At 38.1% G+C, this 16,337-nt stretch overlaps 1 protein-coding gene across 19 annotated transcripts in view; it reads right to left on the bottom strand.

Annotated features, from left to right (window-relative positions):
• Positions 1–16,337, bottom strand: part of msi2b (musashi RNA-binding protein 2b) — a 242,108-nt gene that overhangs the window by 96,568 nt on the left and 129,203 nt on the right. For all 19 annotated transcript variants that reach the window (XR_014534699.1, XM_083548636.1, XM_083548635.1 and 16 more), the window contains exon 7: positions 15,867–15,915. Coding sequence is in view for 18 of the 19 variants with exons in the window: in XM_083548636.1 (XP_083404762.1) it covers positions 15,867–15,915 (49 nt within the window). In the remaining variant the exon portion in view is untranslated. The remainder of the gene's footprint in view (positions 1–15,866; positions 15,916–16,337) is intronic.

The raw sequence follows: 16,337 nt of genomic DNA, 5'->3' as shown, positions 1-16,337 counted from the left end.
GCAATCACAAACAAGTCGGCCAATCACCGCGGGGAAGAGCTTTTTTCTCTCTCTAAGCCAATGGCCGGAAACGAAAAGGTCAGAAGTGTCAATCAGTCAGAGATATTTCGAGAAGATTGAGAAGTTTATGGAGGATTAGTGAGCGAGTCAGTTCCCAGAATGAAGGGATCACAGGAGACAGCATTAGGAAGCGCAAATAAAAAAGTGCATACCTTCTAGCCATCAATTCAGCGCTTCCTGTCATCCTGTCCTTTTCCTATACTACAAACTCTGTCAGGAAGCCCAATATAACTAACGCAAAATACAGTACGGATGAACGGCGTCCCGAGTTTCACAACAAATCTAACGCAACACAATGCCAGAATCAGGCAGCATTACAAACATTTACTCTGAATGCGTCCAAGCTTGGGGCTGAGTTCTTAATGATAATTAATGATAATTACACATTACACATTTATCAAGCGCTGCATGTGACTGGTTCGGAGGGGCTGCTGGAGGAAGTCAAAGAAAGAAGGGAGGAAATCGCAAGCCAATAACAACCCATTTTCAAATCTAATGTTTGCTCGTTTCGCAGAAAAGTCTTCCGTCTTTAGTGTCTGAGGGGCACAGGAGGTACACAAGAAACCAAACAGCGCAAGCAGCTTGTTATAATGACTGCCTTCAACATGTGACAAAAACAAAAAGCCAGTCAATGTCAGATATAATAATTAGTAATTGCAGGTCATTTAATTATCATATTTACAAAATAAAAGTCATTGTGTTTGTGCACATGATGAAAATGATTATTTAGCATGGCCTGTGCAGTATAACGCAATCATGCATAGCCACATTATTGATCATAAATGTGAAAGGAAGCACGTCTTCAGGTTAACAATGCATAGATTATTACTCCACTAATGTCACTGAGTGATTTACGAGGCCCTGGAAGACAAGTGTATCCATTCCCATGAAAAAAAAAAAAAAAAAATCTGACATGAAAGCTTCTGTGTGTTTCAGAGTGGCCGTGTCAGGCTGCGGACGTTATTCGGAGCGTGAAAAACGACAGCTTCGTTTTGCGTGTTTCTCCTTTCCGAGCACGTGTGGCAAACTCCCACAGTGCTTAACCTCTGGAAAAGGCAGCGTTCGAGACTCTATGAATGCTGATATGCGGCGTAGCCGGAGCTTCCTCCTCTTCACTCCCCCGCCACGCTTATACAGGATTTGCACTTTCTGAGATGAGAGCTTTTCAAGGTTACAAATCGAGGAACTGGGAGCATTTAAAAAGGTCAGTAATTCTCCACAAAGTAGACAATTTAGAGCCGGACACTCATTTCCTGCTGGAGTTTTTCTCTTCAAAGTGTTTGGATATTGATATCAGATCATTCCGGCTAAAATGCCCTACATTTAGTTGATTTCAAAAGGAAGTTTGGGAGTAAGTGTGGTGAAAATCACTTCCAGAAAAGCAGGACTATTTAATCGTGTGATGGGTGGGTTTTTTTTTTTTTGGTACTCATTACTAGGCCCTATTGTCATTTTTGTCTATATCATGACACAGCAACCTAACACAGTGTTCCTCTGAATACCAGTAATGATTAATAAAGAAAAATGTATGAAAAAGGTTAAATACTCTAATCAGAGTTAACTGACACCATGTGGAAATCCTTGTCAATACATATGAAAGCTTTTCCAATAAATTTAATTAGTGGTGCTATTGCTGTCTACTTTTTGTCTCATTATTTTATGTGAGATGGGAAACCAAACAAACCCAAAGGGCACATGAAAAATTTGAATAATTTAAAAGTCGGCAAATGAGTGCAATGACTAATGACTAATTGGTAAAAAAAATATAAAAAAGAAGCCTTAGAGAATATTTTGCCAATGGCAGGCAGGCTTAGGAGAACACAATATTCCTGGTCTGGTCTGGGCTATGGTGGTTATTGAGTATCCTGAGACCACTGTGAGTGAAATAGTATTAGTAATACATAACTCAACTAAGACAGGTTATGATAGTGTCATAAATAAATATTGCTTTAGATCAGTGAACAAAAGTGCTGTACACAATCCCTAGACATTTAGAACTACTGCTAACTTTAGGGTACTTTTCAAGTATTTTTTTAGAGAAAGTGGCTCATCAATATTGTTTCTCTCAGATATTCCTGAGCTGTGTCATGTTATATCAGCCATGTGGTACAGTGCAATTTGGATGCCACTCAGATGCATCAAGTTTCCTTACAGTCATGATAAACAGGCCAACGTCAAAAAGCAATTCCGCGGCAGCCATTGCTTTTCCAAATGCAATCAGAGTAATCAACTTTACCTAAGTTTCAACTAGGTTCACTATTTATGGATGGTTCAATGAATGTCTTCATGAAAACGTATGCATTATCACAGCGTTATTTGTTCTGGGGATCTGTAATATACATTTGGTATCCAAAGACATTGGTCAAGCTAGTAGTGTATTAGCTGTATATTGGAATATAGAATAGATTTTATTTGTCACATATACATTACAGCACAGTGAAATTCTTTTTTCGCATATTCCAGCTTGCTCAGAAGCTGGGGTTAGCCATGATACAGCGTCCCTAAAGCACAAGCGTGTTAAGGGCCCAAGAGCAGCGGCTTTGCGACACCGGGGCGTGAACCCCTGACCTTCCGATCAGCAATCCAGCCCCTCAACCACTGAGCTACCACTCCTCTTAGTGCAAACATATGAATTATGTTTTTTTTACGTTTACAGGTCGATTCCAGCGCTGTGTTTTCACAATTGCATTTACTCAAGATTATTTTGTGCTGATATATGTTTAATAGGATATCTAATATTGGGAATATTTTAAGTGTTATACATTGTTGGATCACCGTTATGTGTTTTATTCAGTTTTAAAGCCTGATACAAAATAATTATGCCAAAATTATTTGTTGTACCCATATTTGCAATGAAACTCTGCAATTTTTCAGTTTACAACCCACTGACCCATTACCATGTAATTTACCACCGCATTTGGGGAGAGATTTTTGAGAGTTTCTGCTTACTGCTAAATGCAGCCATGACTGTAATAATCGAAATAATACGCAATAAAAAGTTCAGAATTCAAGAATTTAAATCTGAATGTCTCAATGTGAATATATATACATCAGAAAACCCATTCAATTAATGGTTTGACAGACGAACAATTGTTTTCTATATGATGTATGTGTACAGAAAGCAAGATATGACAACGATTAGGTAGCAAACAATATTTTGGGCTGGGTAATGAAATGTTATAAAATATGAAATGTCAATGGCATGGATGGATGGATGGATGGATGGATGGATGGATGGATGGAAAAATGGGTGAATGGAGTGTTGTATGGATGGATGGATGGATGGATGGATGGATGGATGGATGGATAAATGAATTGATGGATGGAAAAATGGGTGAATGGAGTGTTGGATGGATAGAGTGTTGGATGGATGGATGGCTTATCAGTTACTGCTATTACAAAACCAATATTAGCCTAAAATCAGTGCTCTTTTCCTCTAAGCTTCAAAACCCCATGATCTGCCTAATGTAATATTTCCTCTTATCCATGAAGACAGCTACAAACCCTCTAATTTAAAAAGGCAAGAAAAACAACACATATGAGTAGCCCTGATATTTTCAATGACATTCCCCACTAATTGCTGACACCACCCAGAGCTTCTTACAAGAAGAGAGGATATTAAACACTAATATAAGAGAACGGTAGAGTCCCTTTTTTGAAGGCATGCCAGCAAAGGTGAGAGCATATCTAATTAGGTTTGCTCAGGGATCTCTGACAGAGAGACGTGCTGTATGTGAAGCGGCTGGAAATTGCTGCCATTACGCTGCGAAAGGCCAGAGCAAACTCAGCTAACCTTTTTGTGATCTAAAGGAGTTTCTGTGGATCAACACTGCTTATATTGTTTACACTGTTTCTGCTACTTTATTGCCACACTTTTTGCTCAGCAATAGCAGAAATTGGATATCATGGAAAGGACAGAAGGAGAGATTAAGGATAACCGATTGAGAGACATTTATTTTTATGTTTCACAACACACTCCAGGAAGGGCCCAGGCACAAATACAGCTTTGTGTGACAGTGTTAAAATAGGAAGTCATATAATTATTTTGTTGCTTTCAAGTTGGAGGCACACAATTGTATAGGACGTCCCTGGATGCGGTAGCATAAAATTTTCACTTCACTTGTCCAAGGAAATCCAAAACCATTCCAGCATGACAGTGACCGTGTGCACAAAGTGAAATTATGGTTTCCATGGGATAGAGTGAAAGATCAACACTCAACTCTATTTAAAACTTTTGGGATACAATGGAATGCACTACAGGCTTCCTAACCCTACCTCAGTAATTGACTTTAATAACACCCTTGTGGCCGAATGAGCACATGTCTTAACAACCACACTCTTAAATATAGTGGAAAATCTTCCCAAAAAAGGGGAGATTATTATAACAGCAAATTTGGACTAATAAATGTCAATAAATAAATTGTATTTGGCAATTTCTATGTCACAGTTTGCTATTAGAATGATAGCTAGGTACTTTAAGTTCCTATTAGGCAAAGTGATATTTTACAGGATACAAAAGTACAATAGCAATCAGTATATCTCTTTCTTTAGTGGTGTTTTGGCAAAAAGGCAACCAAATTGATAGTCATTAACCATAAATGTTTAATTTAAGGACAGATCTGTGATAATGTATTTTAAAGCTAACATTGTGACTACACATAAGCGTATATATATATATATATATATATATATATATATATATATATATATATATATATATATATATATATATATATATATATATATATATATATATATATATATATAGGAAGTCAGGTGTGTCAGAGAAGTATGTGAGGGTGGTGCAGGACATGTATGAGGACAGTGTGACTGCAGTAAAGTGTGCAGTAAGAACGACAGACTGGTTCAAGGTGGAGGTTGAACTGCATCAAGGATCGGCTCTGAGCCCTTTCCTGTTTGCAGTGGTGATGGACAGGTTGACAGACGAGGTCAGACAGGAGTCTCCATGAACTATGATGTTTGCGGATGATATTGTGACTTGTGGTGAAAGTAGTGAGCAGGAGAAGTGAGATGAGCCGGGAAGGGGTGGAGGTAAGTTCTAGAGAGAAGGGGAATAAAAGTCAGTAGGAGTAGGAGTAGGACAGACTACATGTGTAAATGAGACGGAGGGCAGTGGAGTGTTGCGATTGCAGGGAGAAGAGGTGGAGAAGGTGGAGGAGTTCAGGTACCTAGATTTAGAGAGTATATAGATATAATAGAGATAATAGAGAGTGTGTTAGAGAAGTGAAGAAAAGAGTGCAGGCAGGGTGGAGTGGGTGGAGAAGAGTAATAGCAGGAGTGATTTGTGATAGAAGGGTATCTGTGAGAGTGAAATGGAAAGTTTATAAGACTGTGGTGGTTGTGTTGTATGGTTTAGAGACAGTGGCATTGAGTAAAAGAGATAAGGTGGAGCTGGAGGTAGCAGAGCTGGAGTTGTTAAGGTTTTCGTTGGGAGTGACGAGGATGGACAGGATTAGAAATGAGTTTATTAGAGGGACAGCGCATGTAAGTCGTTTTGGAGACAAGGTGAGGGAGGAGTGATTGAGATTATTTGGACATGTGCAGAGGAGGGACATGGAGTATATCAGTAGGAGAATGCTGAGGATGGAGCCACCAGGAAGGAGGAAAAAAAGAAGACCAAGGAGGCAGTTTATGGATGTGGTGAAGGAAGACATGTAGGTAGTTGGGTTGAAAGAAGCAGAAGTAGAGGACACAGGGGTATGGAGACGGATGATCTGCTGAAGAAGAAGATTTGAAGATTATATATATATATATATATATATATATATCACAAAAAAGATTTGAAGCATTGCATCATGTTATCGGTTCATTCTTTTCGAATATATATATATATATATATATATATATATATATATATATATATATATATATATATATATATTTTTTTTTTCGAAAAGAATGAACCGATAACATGATGCAATGCTTCAAATCTTTTTTCAACCATTTGAAAGAGGAATTATGTAAATTGGTGGTGAGTATAATACTTGTGACTTGGCTGGAGTTTTGTATTACATTTCCTTAATAAAATATTGCGTAATGAAATCGGGTAAAAAAATTTTTAATAACCCTGTATATTCACCACTGTTCCTTCCTTGGACCACTTTTAATACTGACCACTGCAGACCAAGAACAGCCCACAAGAGCTGCAGTTTTGGAGATGCTCTGATTCAGTCGTCTAGCCACCACAATTTGGCCCTTGTGAAAGTCACTCAAATCCTTACCTTTGCCAATTTTTTATGCTTCTAACACTCCAACTTTGAGGTCAGAATGTTAATATATCCCACCCACTAACAGGTGCCATGATGGAGAGAGTGCTATTCAATTTACCGGTCATAATCTTGTAATGTCATATATACATACTGTATATCTGAATGTGTGTGTGTATATTCAAAACCACATTTAAAATGCACCTCTGATAAGCAAGCTAGGGGGAACTGTGGCACTAAGTAACTCAGCAGACTCAGTGTCACAGTACATGATTTGAAAGGCAGCTCATTACAACTGATAGTTTTAAAGAAAAACTACCAAAGCCCACTTGCATGTTCAACATCACCACATTGCAGCACATATGCTTTTGAAGCAAAAGTATTCAGACAACTGATTTGTTTGCAGCCATATTTAGTTCTTCTTGAAACTGTTAGCACAAAGTTCAAATTCTCAAATTAGAATGTGCCAGCATTAATTTTATCATTCCCTCCAGGCCCAAACCTGTTAAAGCATCACAATGCCACTGCACACAAAGTAAGGTCACTTAAGATATAGTTTTTGTGGGTTGAAATGAAAAATCTCGATTGGCCTGTCACAGAGTTTAGACCTCAACCCCTTTTGAACACCATTTGGATGAACTGGAACGCTGACTGCACCCCAGGCTTCCTCACCCTACATCAGTATCTGACTTTGCTGATGCCCTTGTGGCTGAATGAGCACAAATCTGAACAAACAAACTCCAAAATCCCTAAAGAGTGAAGGTTATTATAACAGCAAATGGGATTACGCAAGGACCAAAATAGGACTAAGTGAGAAATGGGATGTTCAAAAACGATGTTAAAAAAACCCCACACAAATTATATTGTCAGGTGTCCACATACAATATAGCATATGTTGAAAAAATCCCATCCCTGGTGAAATGTGACATTTCTTAGCCAGGATTTTAAGTTTGTAGCAGTGACACAAGCACTGCCCAGAGAGCCACTGCAATAATATAAAACAGCATTACACAAAAACATGCTGCATTATAAAAATTACGCATGATTTAATATCAATATTATGCAACATTAAATGGCTGTTTATAGCTTCGTTTAAAACACTCAGCATTAAGTAGCCTATTTGCAAAGTTGTTACTCGGCTCACATAAAACTCAAATTACAGGGCGAGAAATGCTCAGAGATCCTTCAAGGTCAGCTGGAGTGAACAACAAGCAATTCCTCCTCTCCTCCTCTGCGCCTAAAATGTGAAATGTTTTGCCGTGCTGCGACTAATCGAGCTCTAATTGCTGACGGGGGGAGCTGGAGAGTGAAGGGCATGGTGTTCTCTATGAGAACTTGACTCAAGCAGATACCAGAGAAATAAAGGGAGAGATGGAGGGAGGGATGGATGGAGGGAGGGATGGAGGGAGAAAGAGGAAAAAGGAAACAGAATGAGAGCGAAAAGTGAAAAAGATCAGGATGAAGACAAGAAAAGTGAGGACGAAAGAGTGAAAGAGAAAGAAGAGCGCTCAACCAAGCATCAATCTTTCTGTTCGTTTCCTGCCAGGCCTCCTCTTCAGCTCAATCACTCCATCAGAGCGACTCTCGGCATGTTCAGAGCGTCTGATAATCACGCGGCAATCAGAGTAAACAGAGGGGAACTGCATTTCAAACGCTTTATGACTTAAACAGCCTTAATGTGGCGACTTGAGAGAAAAATAACATCTTTCTTACAGCATAAATCTCAGCAGCTGAAAATACAGAAAACAATCTCCTGAAATCAAAATGGCTGTACATATAAATGTGCCTATAAGGGTAATGATGTTTCTGTAAACATAACTTTATTCCCCCAAATGCTTTCCATTTGACATAACAGTTAAGAAATGTACGAATAAAAGCAAAATCAATACCAACCTAAGCTCTTAACAGAATAAGTCTCTAAAAGCACACATAAGTATAGAGCGTAATTTTATTACTGACGCAGGGACACTGGTTCAGGCTTTGCTGCTGATGGAAGCTGTGATACGTAGGTCTGTCCCCGAGCAGCCTGTTCCAGCTAAGCAGATTAAAATAATTCCACTCTCGATATTCCTGATCCAATACATGTACAGCAAAAACAATCTCCCGTACCTGCAGAAAAACCTCTACAGTCAAAAAAATAATAAAAATAAAAAAAATCCTCAAATACAAAATAGTATTATATATAATAGTAATATAGTAAAAGATAACAACCTCCTGCATCTACAGTAAACATCCTACAGACAGATAAACAACCTCTTGCACCTACAGGAAACATTCTATAGACAACAACAACCTCCTGCACCTACAGGAAACATTCTACAGTCAAAAACAACCTCCTGCACCTACAGGAAACATTCTACAGTCAAAAACAACCTCCTGCACCTACAGGAAACATTCTACAGTCAAAAACAACCTCCTGCACCTACAGGAAACATTCTACAGTCAAATACAACCTCCTGCACCTACAGAAAATAATCTATAGTCAAAGACGTTCCTGCACCTACAGAAAATATTCTATAGTCAAAGACGTTCCTGCACCTACAGGAAACATTTTAAAATAGAAAAAAATCCTTCTTAACTGTCTATTGCAGTAAATAAATAAAAAACCTGCACCTACAGAAAACATCTTACAATTAAAAATACAACCTCAGGAAACCTACAGAAAACATTGTACAGTAAACCAAAATAAAAATAAAAAAATACTTGTGCACCTACAAGAATCAATCTACAAACAAAAAACTAACCTCCAAAATTCACATCCTAAAAGCAGCCACCTGTACCAATCAGATTTATTCTGCAGTCAAAAACAACCTTCTGCACCTACAGGGAAAAATATCAATAATAAAAAAAAAAAAAACATTCTCCTGCACGCACAGGAAACATCATACAGTAAAACACAAATGCAAAATGGCATAAATGTAAATGTAAACGTAAATCCCGCAAGAAAAAACAACCTCGTGCACCTACAGTAAAGATCCCAGCATTCAAAAAATATGGCCTGACCGTCACAACATTATTTCATGAATGCATCCTGTGTTGCGTATTATAAAAATTCATACGCTTTAGATATTCATGCAAACCAGAATAACTTGAAACCAGCATTCCTTAAAACACCTTTATCCAAATCTGATTTAGTGTCCTATTTCATATTTAAAATACTGCTTTACTGTTTATTTAATATGATTCCGGAATCATGAAAGGCTTCTGTTTCAGGAGCCTCCTGTAAATAAAAAAAATAAAAATAATAAAAAAATAAAAATTCTAATCTAATGTATTATACATATGAACTACTCCTCAATACTTTCTTAAGTCACATTTATCTTGAACGCTCCATAACTTTATCTCTCTTACACTTCTTTCCTCCTTGGAAACAGACAGCACTCTTTCAGTGGATTTCAACACATCATTTATTATTAGCTGATGCTGAAATATTTACAGGTGTGGAAATCCATTCATGAGTTGCGCCGGATGTCAAATTATGTAAAGCAATCACATGAGTGCACACACACATATATGCACGTGTGCTCGCTTACACACACACACACACACACACACACACACACGCACACACGCACACACGCACACACGCACAATTATTCCATTAGCATGCCAAAAAAACCTTGTATTACTTGGATTTCTGCATGATTGCCTTCTAAAATGTGATCTAGTCTTCCAATAAATAAACCACATTTTATCTCTGATACATAAACAAAGTTTAGAGCATGGCATTTGGCAATGAACCAAAACATACAAGTTAATTTGTGGCTCCAACAGGAAAGAATCTGTATTCAGTATGATTTGATTCTTGATCAATTCATGTAGTTTGAAGTCCAAAATAATATCCTAAACCTTGTAAAAGTCTGTTTTACCACTGAACTACGAACAGTGGAACTAAACTGTATAAAAAAATGCTTGTGGACACCTGACCATAAGATTTGTATGTGCCTTCTGTATATCCCAGTCCCCATTTGCTGTTATAATCACCCCCTTGTATCTGGGAAGATGTTTCACTAGATTTGGAGTGTGTTTATAAAGATTTGTGCTCATTCCTCCACAAGGGTGTTAATAAAGTCAGGTACTGATGTAGTTCAGATGAGGAGGCCTGCGGTGCAGTTAGTGTTCCAATTCATCCCAGAGGTGTTCATTTCCATTTAGTGTAAATCTTCAATAAATAAGCAGGTTAAAATGAGCTTCGTCAGAAATAACAATCTTGTTCAAAACTGATCTCGATGTAAACTCCTGACTTACAGTATATCCTTATCCATTTATTCCCTCAAGCAACCCCACACTGACAATCATGCTGCTGAGACAATGGAGGTATTTAAATAACAATAATAATTATAAATAAATAAATAATAATACCTTCCCGTGGGCTCACCACCTGCAGGAGGGACCGTAAGGGACGGTGCTGTGAGGATTGGGCAGCAGTCGAAGGCGGGGTATGCCTGCTTAGACTGCTGCCCCCGCGACCCGAATTACGGATCAGCGGGAGAAAATAAATGAATGAATGAATAAATAATAATACAACACAAATAATAATAATAATAATAATAATAATATTTAATAATAATAATAATAATAATAATGATAATGTCTCATATTATACTTTTAATTTTAGATCTATTTTAGACTAAAATTATTGTCCAAATAAATTGTCCAACCAAAAAAAGGCACCAGCTGAACTTAACTAAGCAATTAGGAAGGAGGCTTCCATTGGATAATTACTTCCATCGGACCATTCATTTTAGCTGGTAAAAAGTTATTTAACCCAAACTGATACAGTGAGTAGTTTCTCATTTCTTAAACAACTACTGTATGTGGGAAAACATATCCTGAGGTTGTGGAAAAGATCTTACTCTGTTTCAGAAGGGTCAAATTATTGGCCTGAATCAGGCCAAGAAGACAAAAGAGAACTGTCCAACAGAGTATTAAAACCTGGAAGGATAGTGGTGAACAATCTTCTCCAAGGAAGAAATATAGGCAGAAAAAAAGAAATTGACATAGTGATTGAGAATCACTTAAACCTTTGGTGAAATCAAATCATTAAATAAAACAACACTAAAATTCACAGCTATGTTTAATTCTGAGGACAAAAGCTTTTCCATACACACAATGGCAAGAAACTGAAGACACTGGAACTAAACAGCTTTGTAGCCTTAAGAAACCACTAATCATTGAGGCTAATCAGAAAATAAAATGCTCTGGAGCAATGAAAAAAAATGTCAGGTGATCTGACAAGTTCAGATTTACACTGTGCTAGAGTGATCTATGGATTGCATCATGCTTCGCACCTATTGTACAAGCCTGTAGGGACAGTGTTGAGATCTAGGGATGCATCAGTTGGTCAAGTCTACGATCAGAAACGTTTTATACATAAAAAGTGAGGTCAGCTGGCTTTTTCATCATAAGATTTTTTTCCAAGACATATTCCAAGATGACCAAGATGTCAATGCCAGGATTCATCAGGCTTAAATTGCGAAAGAGTGGTTTAGGGAGCATGAGGCATGGATTGGCCACTGGAGTGTCTACACTTTAAGCCCATTGAGAATGTTTGGTATGTGCTGGAGAACACTTTATGCAGCAGTCTGCCTCTCCCATCATTAATACAAGATCTTGGAGAAATGTATGCAAATCTGGAGGGAAATAAATGTGATTTTACACAAGCTTATCGAAATGATGCCATGGTGAATGCACTCCATATTCAAAGCAAAACGTTTTTAAGTTTTATGTGTTCTAAAACACACAGTCTTGTTTCTGATGACAAATACATCAGTTTATGAATTAGTTAGTTTACTACAGCTTCGTTCCTTTAACGAAGTGCAAACATAACCATGCCAGAGCAAAGCTGAGAGAAATGCGAGTAAATGAACTAGCAAGACGGATATACGTGAGAATGAGGACAAAAGGAAATAGTGGGCCAAACACGTTTACATTTGCATATTAAATTAACAGCAAGCATGTAGATGGCTCAGCAAAACTCGGCAGGAGTTTCACACTGGTTGTAAGGGGTTACGTCTCCCGCAGAATTCAGACACCAGTCAGGAGGCTGCATAAAACACACTGCAAAATGAAGCACCTGGATTCATATCAGACCATGTCATTCTCACTCTCGTTCCCCCTGTGAGACCTTGGCTCTAGTCGATGTTTTTTTGCAGAGCGAAACTGAGAGAGGGCACATGAAGAAACAGCCTTTTAGTGGGTGCCTTGTCTGTAACCTCGGACCTGAAGGACAATGCTGAATGGCTCTGTAGGAGACACAGTGACTGCTGAGGATTACAGAGCGTCTAGCTTCTCTCTCTCTCTCTCTCTCTCTCTCTCTCTCTCGCTCTTGCTCTCTCTCTTTCAATCACACACTTTGAGAGTCTTAACTGAAAAGAACGAAGAGAAATTTACAAGATCATGAGAATATAATGTGTTTCTAATTTTCACTTCCGATTATTTCTCTGTCCCTCATCAATGCTCTGTTTACTCTGTTTATTTTTTTTACCAGAAAAAAAATAAAACATCCATTTAAGCGTTATCTTCAAACAACAAACTAGTTTTATTGGTTCTCAGCAACCCCATCACCACTACAGTCCAGTTGGCTGGTTAATTCACTCGAGGCTCCAGCCACATGCGGTAATTGCTGAGAGCCTATTAAAAATGGTGACCTTACAGAACCTCGTTTAGCTGCCAGCGCTAACGGAGGGGGAATTTAACGAGGGCGACGCAGCTAAACAAAGAGACAATCGCACATATTCCAAATGCCAAGTATTAAAAAGTTAAACCATATCCTCTGGCAGCGATGTGGCACTGTAATGGAAAAAGCTCATCTCCGCGTGCATTGTCTGCGCTCGGTGTTTACCAGCCGAATGTTTAATAGCGAGGTGTCATAGTTCTGACCCACCACACACCTGCTTCTCTGCTCGAGGAAAAGTGAAGAATAGTCTTTTTTCCCCACTCTCATTTCGATCAGTGACCACAGTTAACCACAGCCTTTACCCTCGCTGTGACAAACTCGCCCCCTCTTGCTCTCCGGCTCTGCCTGCTGTTCCCATGTACACATGCACACCCCATCCCCAATATGAGTATTTATAAAAGAAGAACAGGCACGCAGACACACACACACACACACACACACACACACACACACACACACACACACAGACCCGCTGGGGGTTTTCCACCTTGGATGGAGAGCAAGAAATGTGTTTGTACAGCACTCTGTAAATCTCACTTCTCATTTGACACTCTGATCTGCATTTAATAACAGACAAAAGTCATAAAGATGCAGCAGAGCAGAGCTTTGTTCACACTGTGTTACAAGATGAACTTGAACTTGACATTTAAAAGAGTGCTGGTTTTTTTTTTCCACTATCAAATGTTAAACAATAAAAAAAACAAAAAAAACATCATTTTCAGATTAAACACCCACATCACATTTTTAGTGAAGCTCAGATAGTCAGAGCTCGGATTTTCCACTTCCTGAACAGGTCTTTCTGAAGACTCAATATGAATATTACACAGGCACACATTTCTACTTCCAAGAAATGTTATCTCTATTAAATATGGACTGTATGCACTATATAGAGACTTGAGGGCAGTGTTCAAATGGCTATATGACATCTACATGAGCACTTTGTAACAGTAACATAAACCTACATAATGTAAACATTTAGAAAATCTCTTTCATCATCACAGGGGTCAAATGACACAGATTCTATCATACTGCAGGAGTTTACGCTTCAGAGTACTACATTTGACAGAAACCTATGCAGCATTTATGTTAATTCTAAAAGGGTCACCCTGTCATTAATACTACTGTCACATATTAAAGAACACCTATTATATGAGATTTAAGTAATGTATGGCCAAAATTATGAGGACACCCAACCATCACACTAAAATCAGTCACAAAAGTAAACTTGAGGTACAATAGAGAACTATACAGTATATTAAAGCTGAATGTTATAAGCATCTGGTCCCGCTCTCTCTGTCACAACATAGTAGACAGTTAAAGCTGTGTACAATAAAATACAGCAAAACATATACTCATATAACATTAGACCTTTTTTCTGTTTTTCACCCAGCAATATTTCATAACCCGATAATTACGTGTTGTTACTCTTTTGCCCTTTTAACCTTTTGCCCTTGTGAAGGGGTGTGAACTGCCAAGATAAGTCTATTCGCATGTGCTGGTTTACTAACTGATGCATGCAATCCTGAAATACTGTACAGCTTATTGCAAAAAGTTATTAAGGGTCGGGTTGGGTTTAGGGTACGGTCCGGGTTTGGGCATCAATTTGATGCCTGCGCATGCTCTACTTGGTGCACAAGGGTATTGTCATGCTGAACCTTGAATGGAAAGTGAAAGGAACTATTTTTTTTTTTTTTGGAGCATACTAGTTCTTTAAATACAACTGTGTGTTTAGGGCTTAATTGTTCAAAGGTTTGGTAAAGACTTACACACTAGTGTGATGGTCAGGCATCCACATGCTTATGACCTATATAACATACGTGGATGAGTGGTACCTACAAAAAATTTAATAATACACACAAACACTGTATATATAAATAATTATAAAGCTACAGATGAACCATCATACAGACAATGTATTGAGACTTGTTTAATGTGCCATGTATGTACCTCAGTCTCATCCTTCGAGACCGCTGAGAAAAACAGCATGAAATAACGCTGTTCTTTGGCCACTCAGAAAGCACATAGTACTTCAAACTACTTAACAGTCACACCAACACACAGTCTCTGGCCTGTTCATTCCTCTGGAGGAAATACAGATATATAGTCCGGGTGGCCAATAAGCTGAAGTGGAGTTGTAAGAGAAGGGATTGTGTATTACTCAGAGGCCTGTAGGCATGAGTGTACCAGGTCTGGGAAACGTTCCATGCTGTACGAGTGCAGGTAAACGTCAAGCTAATCAAATAGAGGCGATAGATTGGTTACAGTGAGCACACCATGCTTTTATTGGGCCACATTAGCCCATGACCTTGAGGGCCACATGTCCTTGAAGATGTAACGCTATAATGTAGCATACTGTGCAAAGTATTCTTAGGGGAAAATACGAGCTTCAGTCTCTGTACAATAGATCAACAAGTTACAGTCTAAGCAAAACGCAAGGACAAGGGACACAGAGAAAGCTCGCAGAATGCACACACACACACACACACACACACACACACACACACACACACACACACACACACAAACACACACAGTATCAGTCAAAAGTTACTTTTAAAAGAGCTTCTTTTCCACGTTTTCAAGTACTACTAAAAACACAAATTACATAATTGAACAGCATACTGTATATGGAATAATACAGTGATAACGGAGTTAAACAAATCAAATCCTTTTTACCATGCGCTTGCAGTCCTCTCATATACATCGCATCACCTTGCATTTTCACTAGCATGATAAATGAAACCTACTCATTCTAAAGTAAATTCATACATCTGCTTCAACTGCACTATTTATATTATTCTAAGAATCACATTCCAGGTATAAAGATTTACATCACACACACACACACACACACACACACACACACACACACACACACACACACACACACACACACTTACCTCTATGTCTATTTGTAGTTTTATCAAACATAAGCATGGCGTCCTCTACCTGAAAAGCGAAAAAAGAAAATCCTTAGGGACACATGCAATGCACTCTGTTTCACACTTTAATTTAATTTTAATTACATAAAAGATATAAATACATTACATACAAATATTAATGTGCCAATACTTTAATGCTGATGGAACAAACATGAGCTGTATGATTAGAGGGATTATAGAAAAGACAGAAAAAAAATGCTGTCACATTCTTAAATAATAAAAATTTGATGAAGTCAGTATTATTTGTGTATCATGATATACAGTAATCCAAGTTTATTGCACTGGTTACGTCCCAAAACCGCCTCTGGTAAACGGAAAAATGCTATTTTATGTGTACAGTACTGTGCTGTATTAATATTTTACTTCATTTTATAATTAATAATTATATATTTTTTAATAGTCATTATTCCAACATAAAACTCCAAAAAA

Source organism: Silurus aristotelis (genome assembly GCF_946808225.1).
Source record: "Silurus aristotelis genome assembly, chromosome: 8".
Lineage (NCBI taxonomy): Eukaryota > Metazoa > Chordata > Actinopteri > Siluriformes > Siluridae > Silurus > Silurus aristotelis.
Note: the sequence above shows the minus strand (reverse complement) of the source record. Positions and strands in the feature narration are given on the sequence as shown.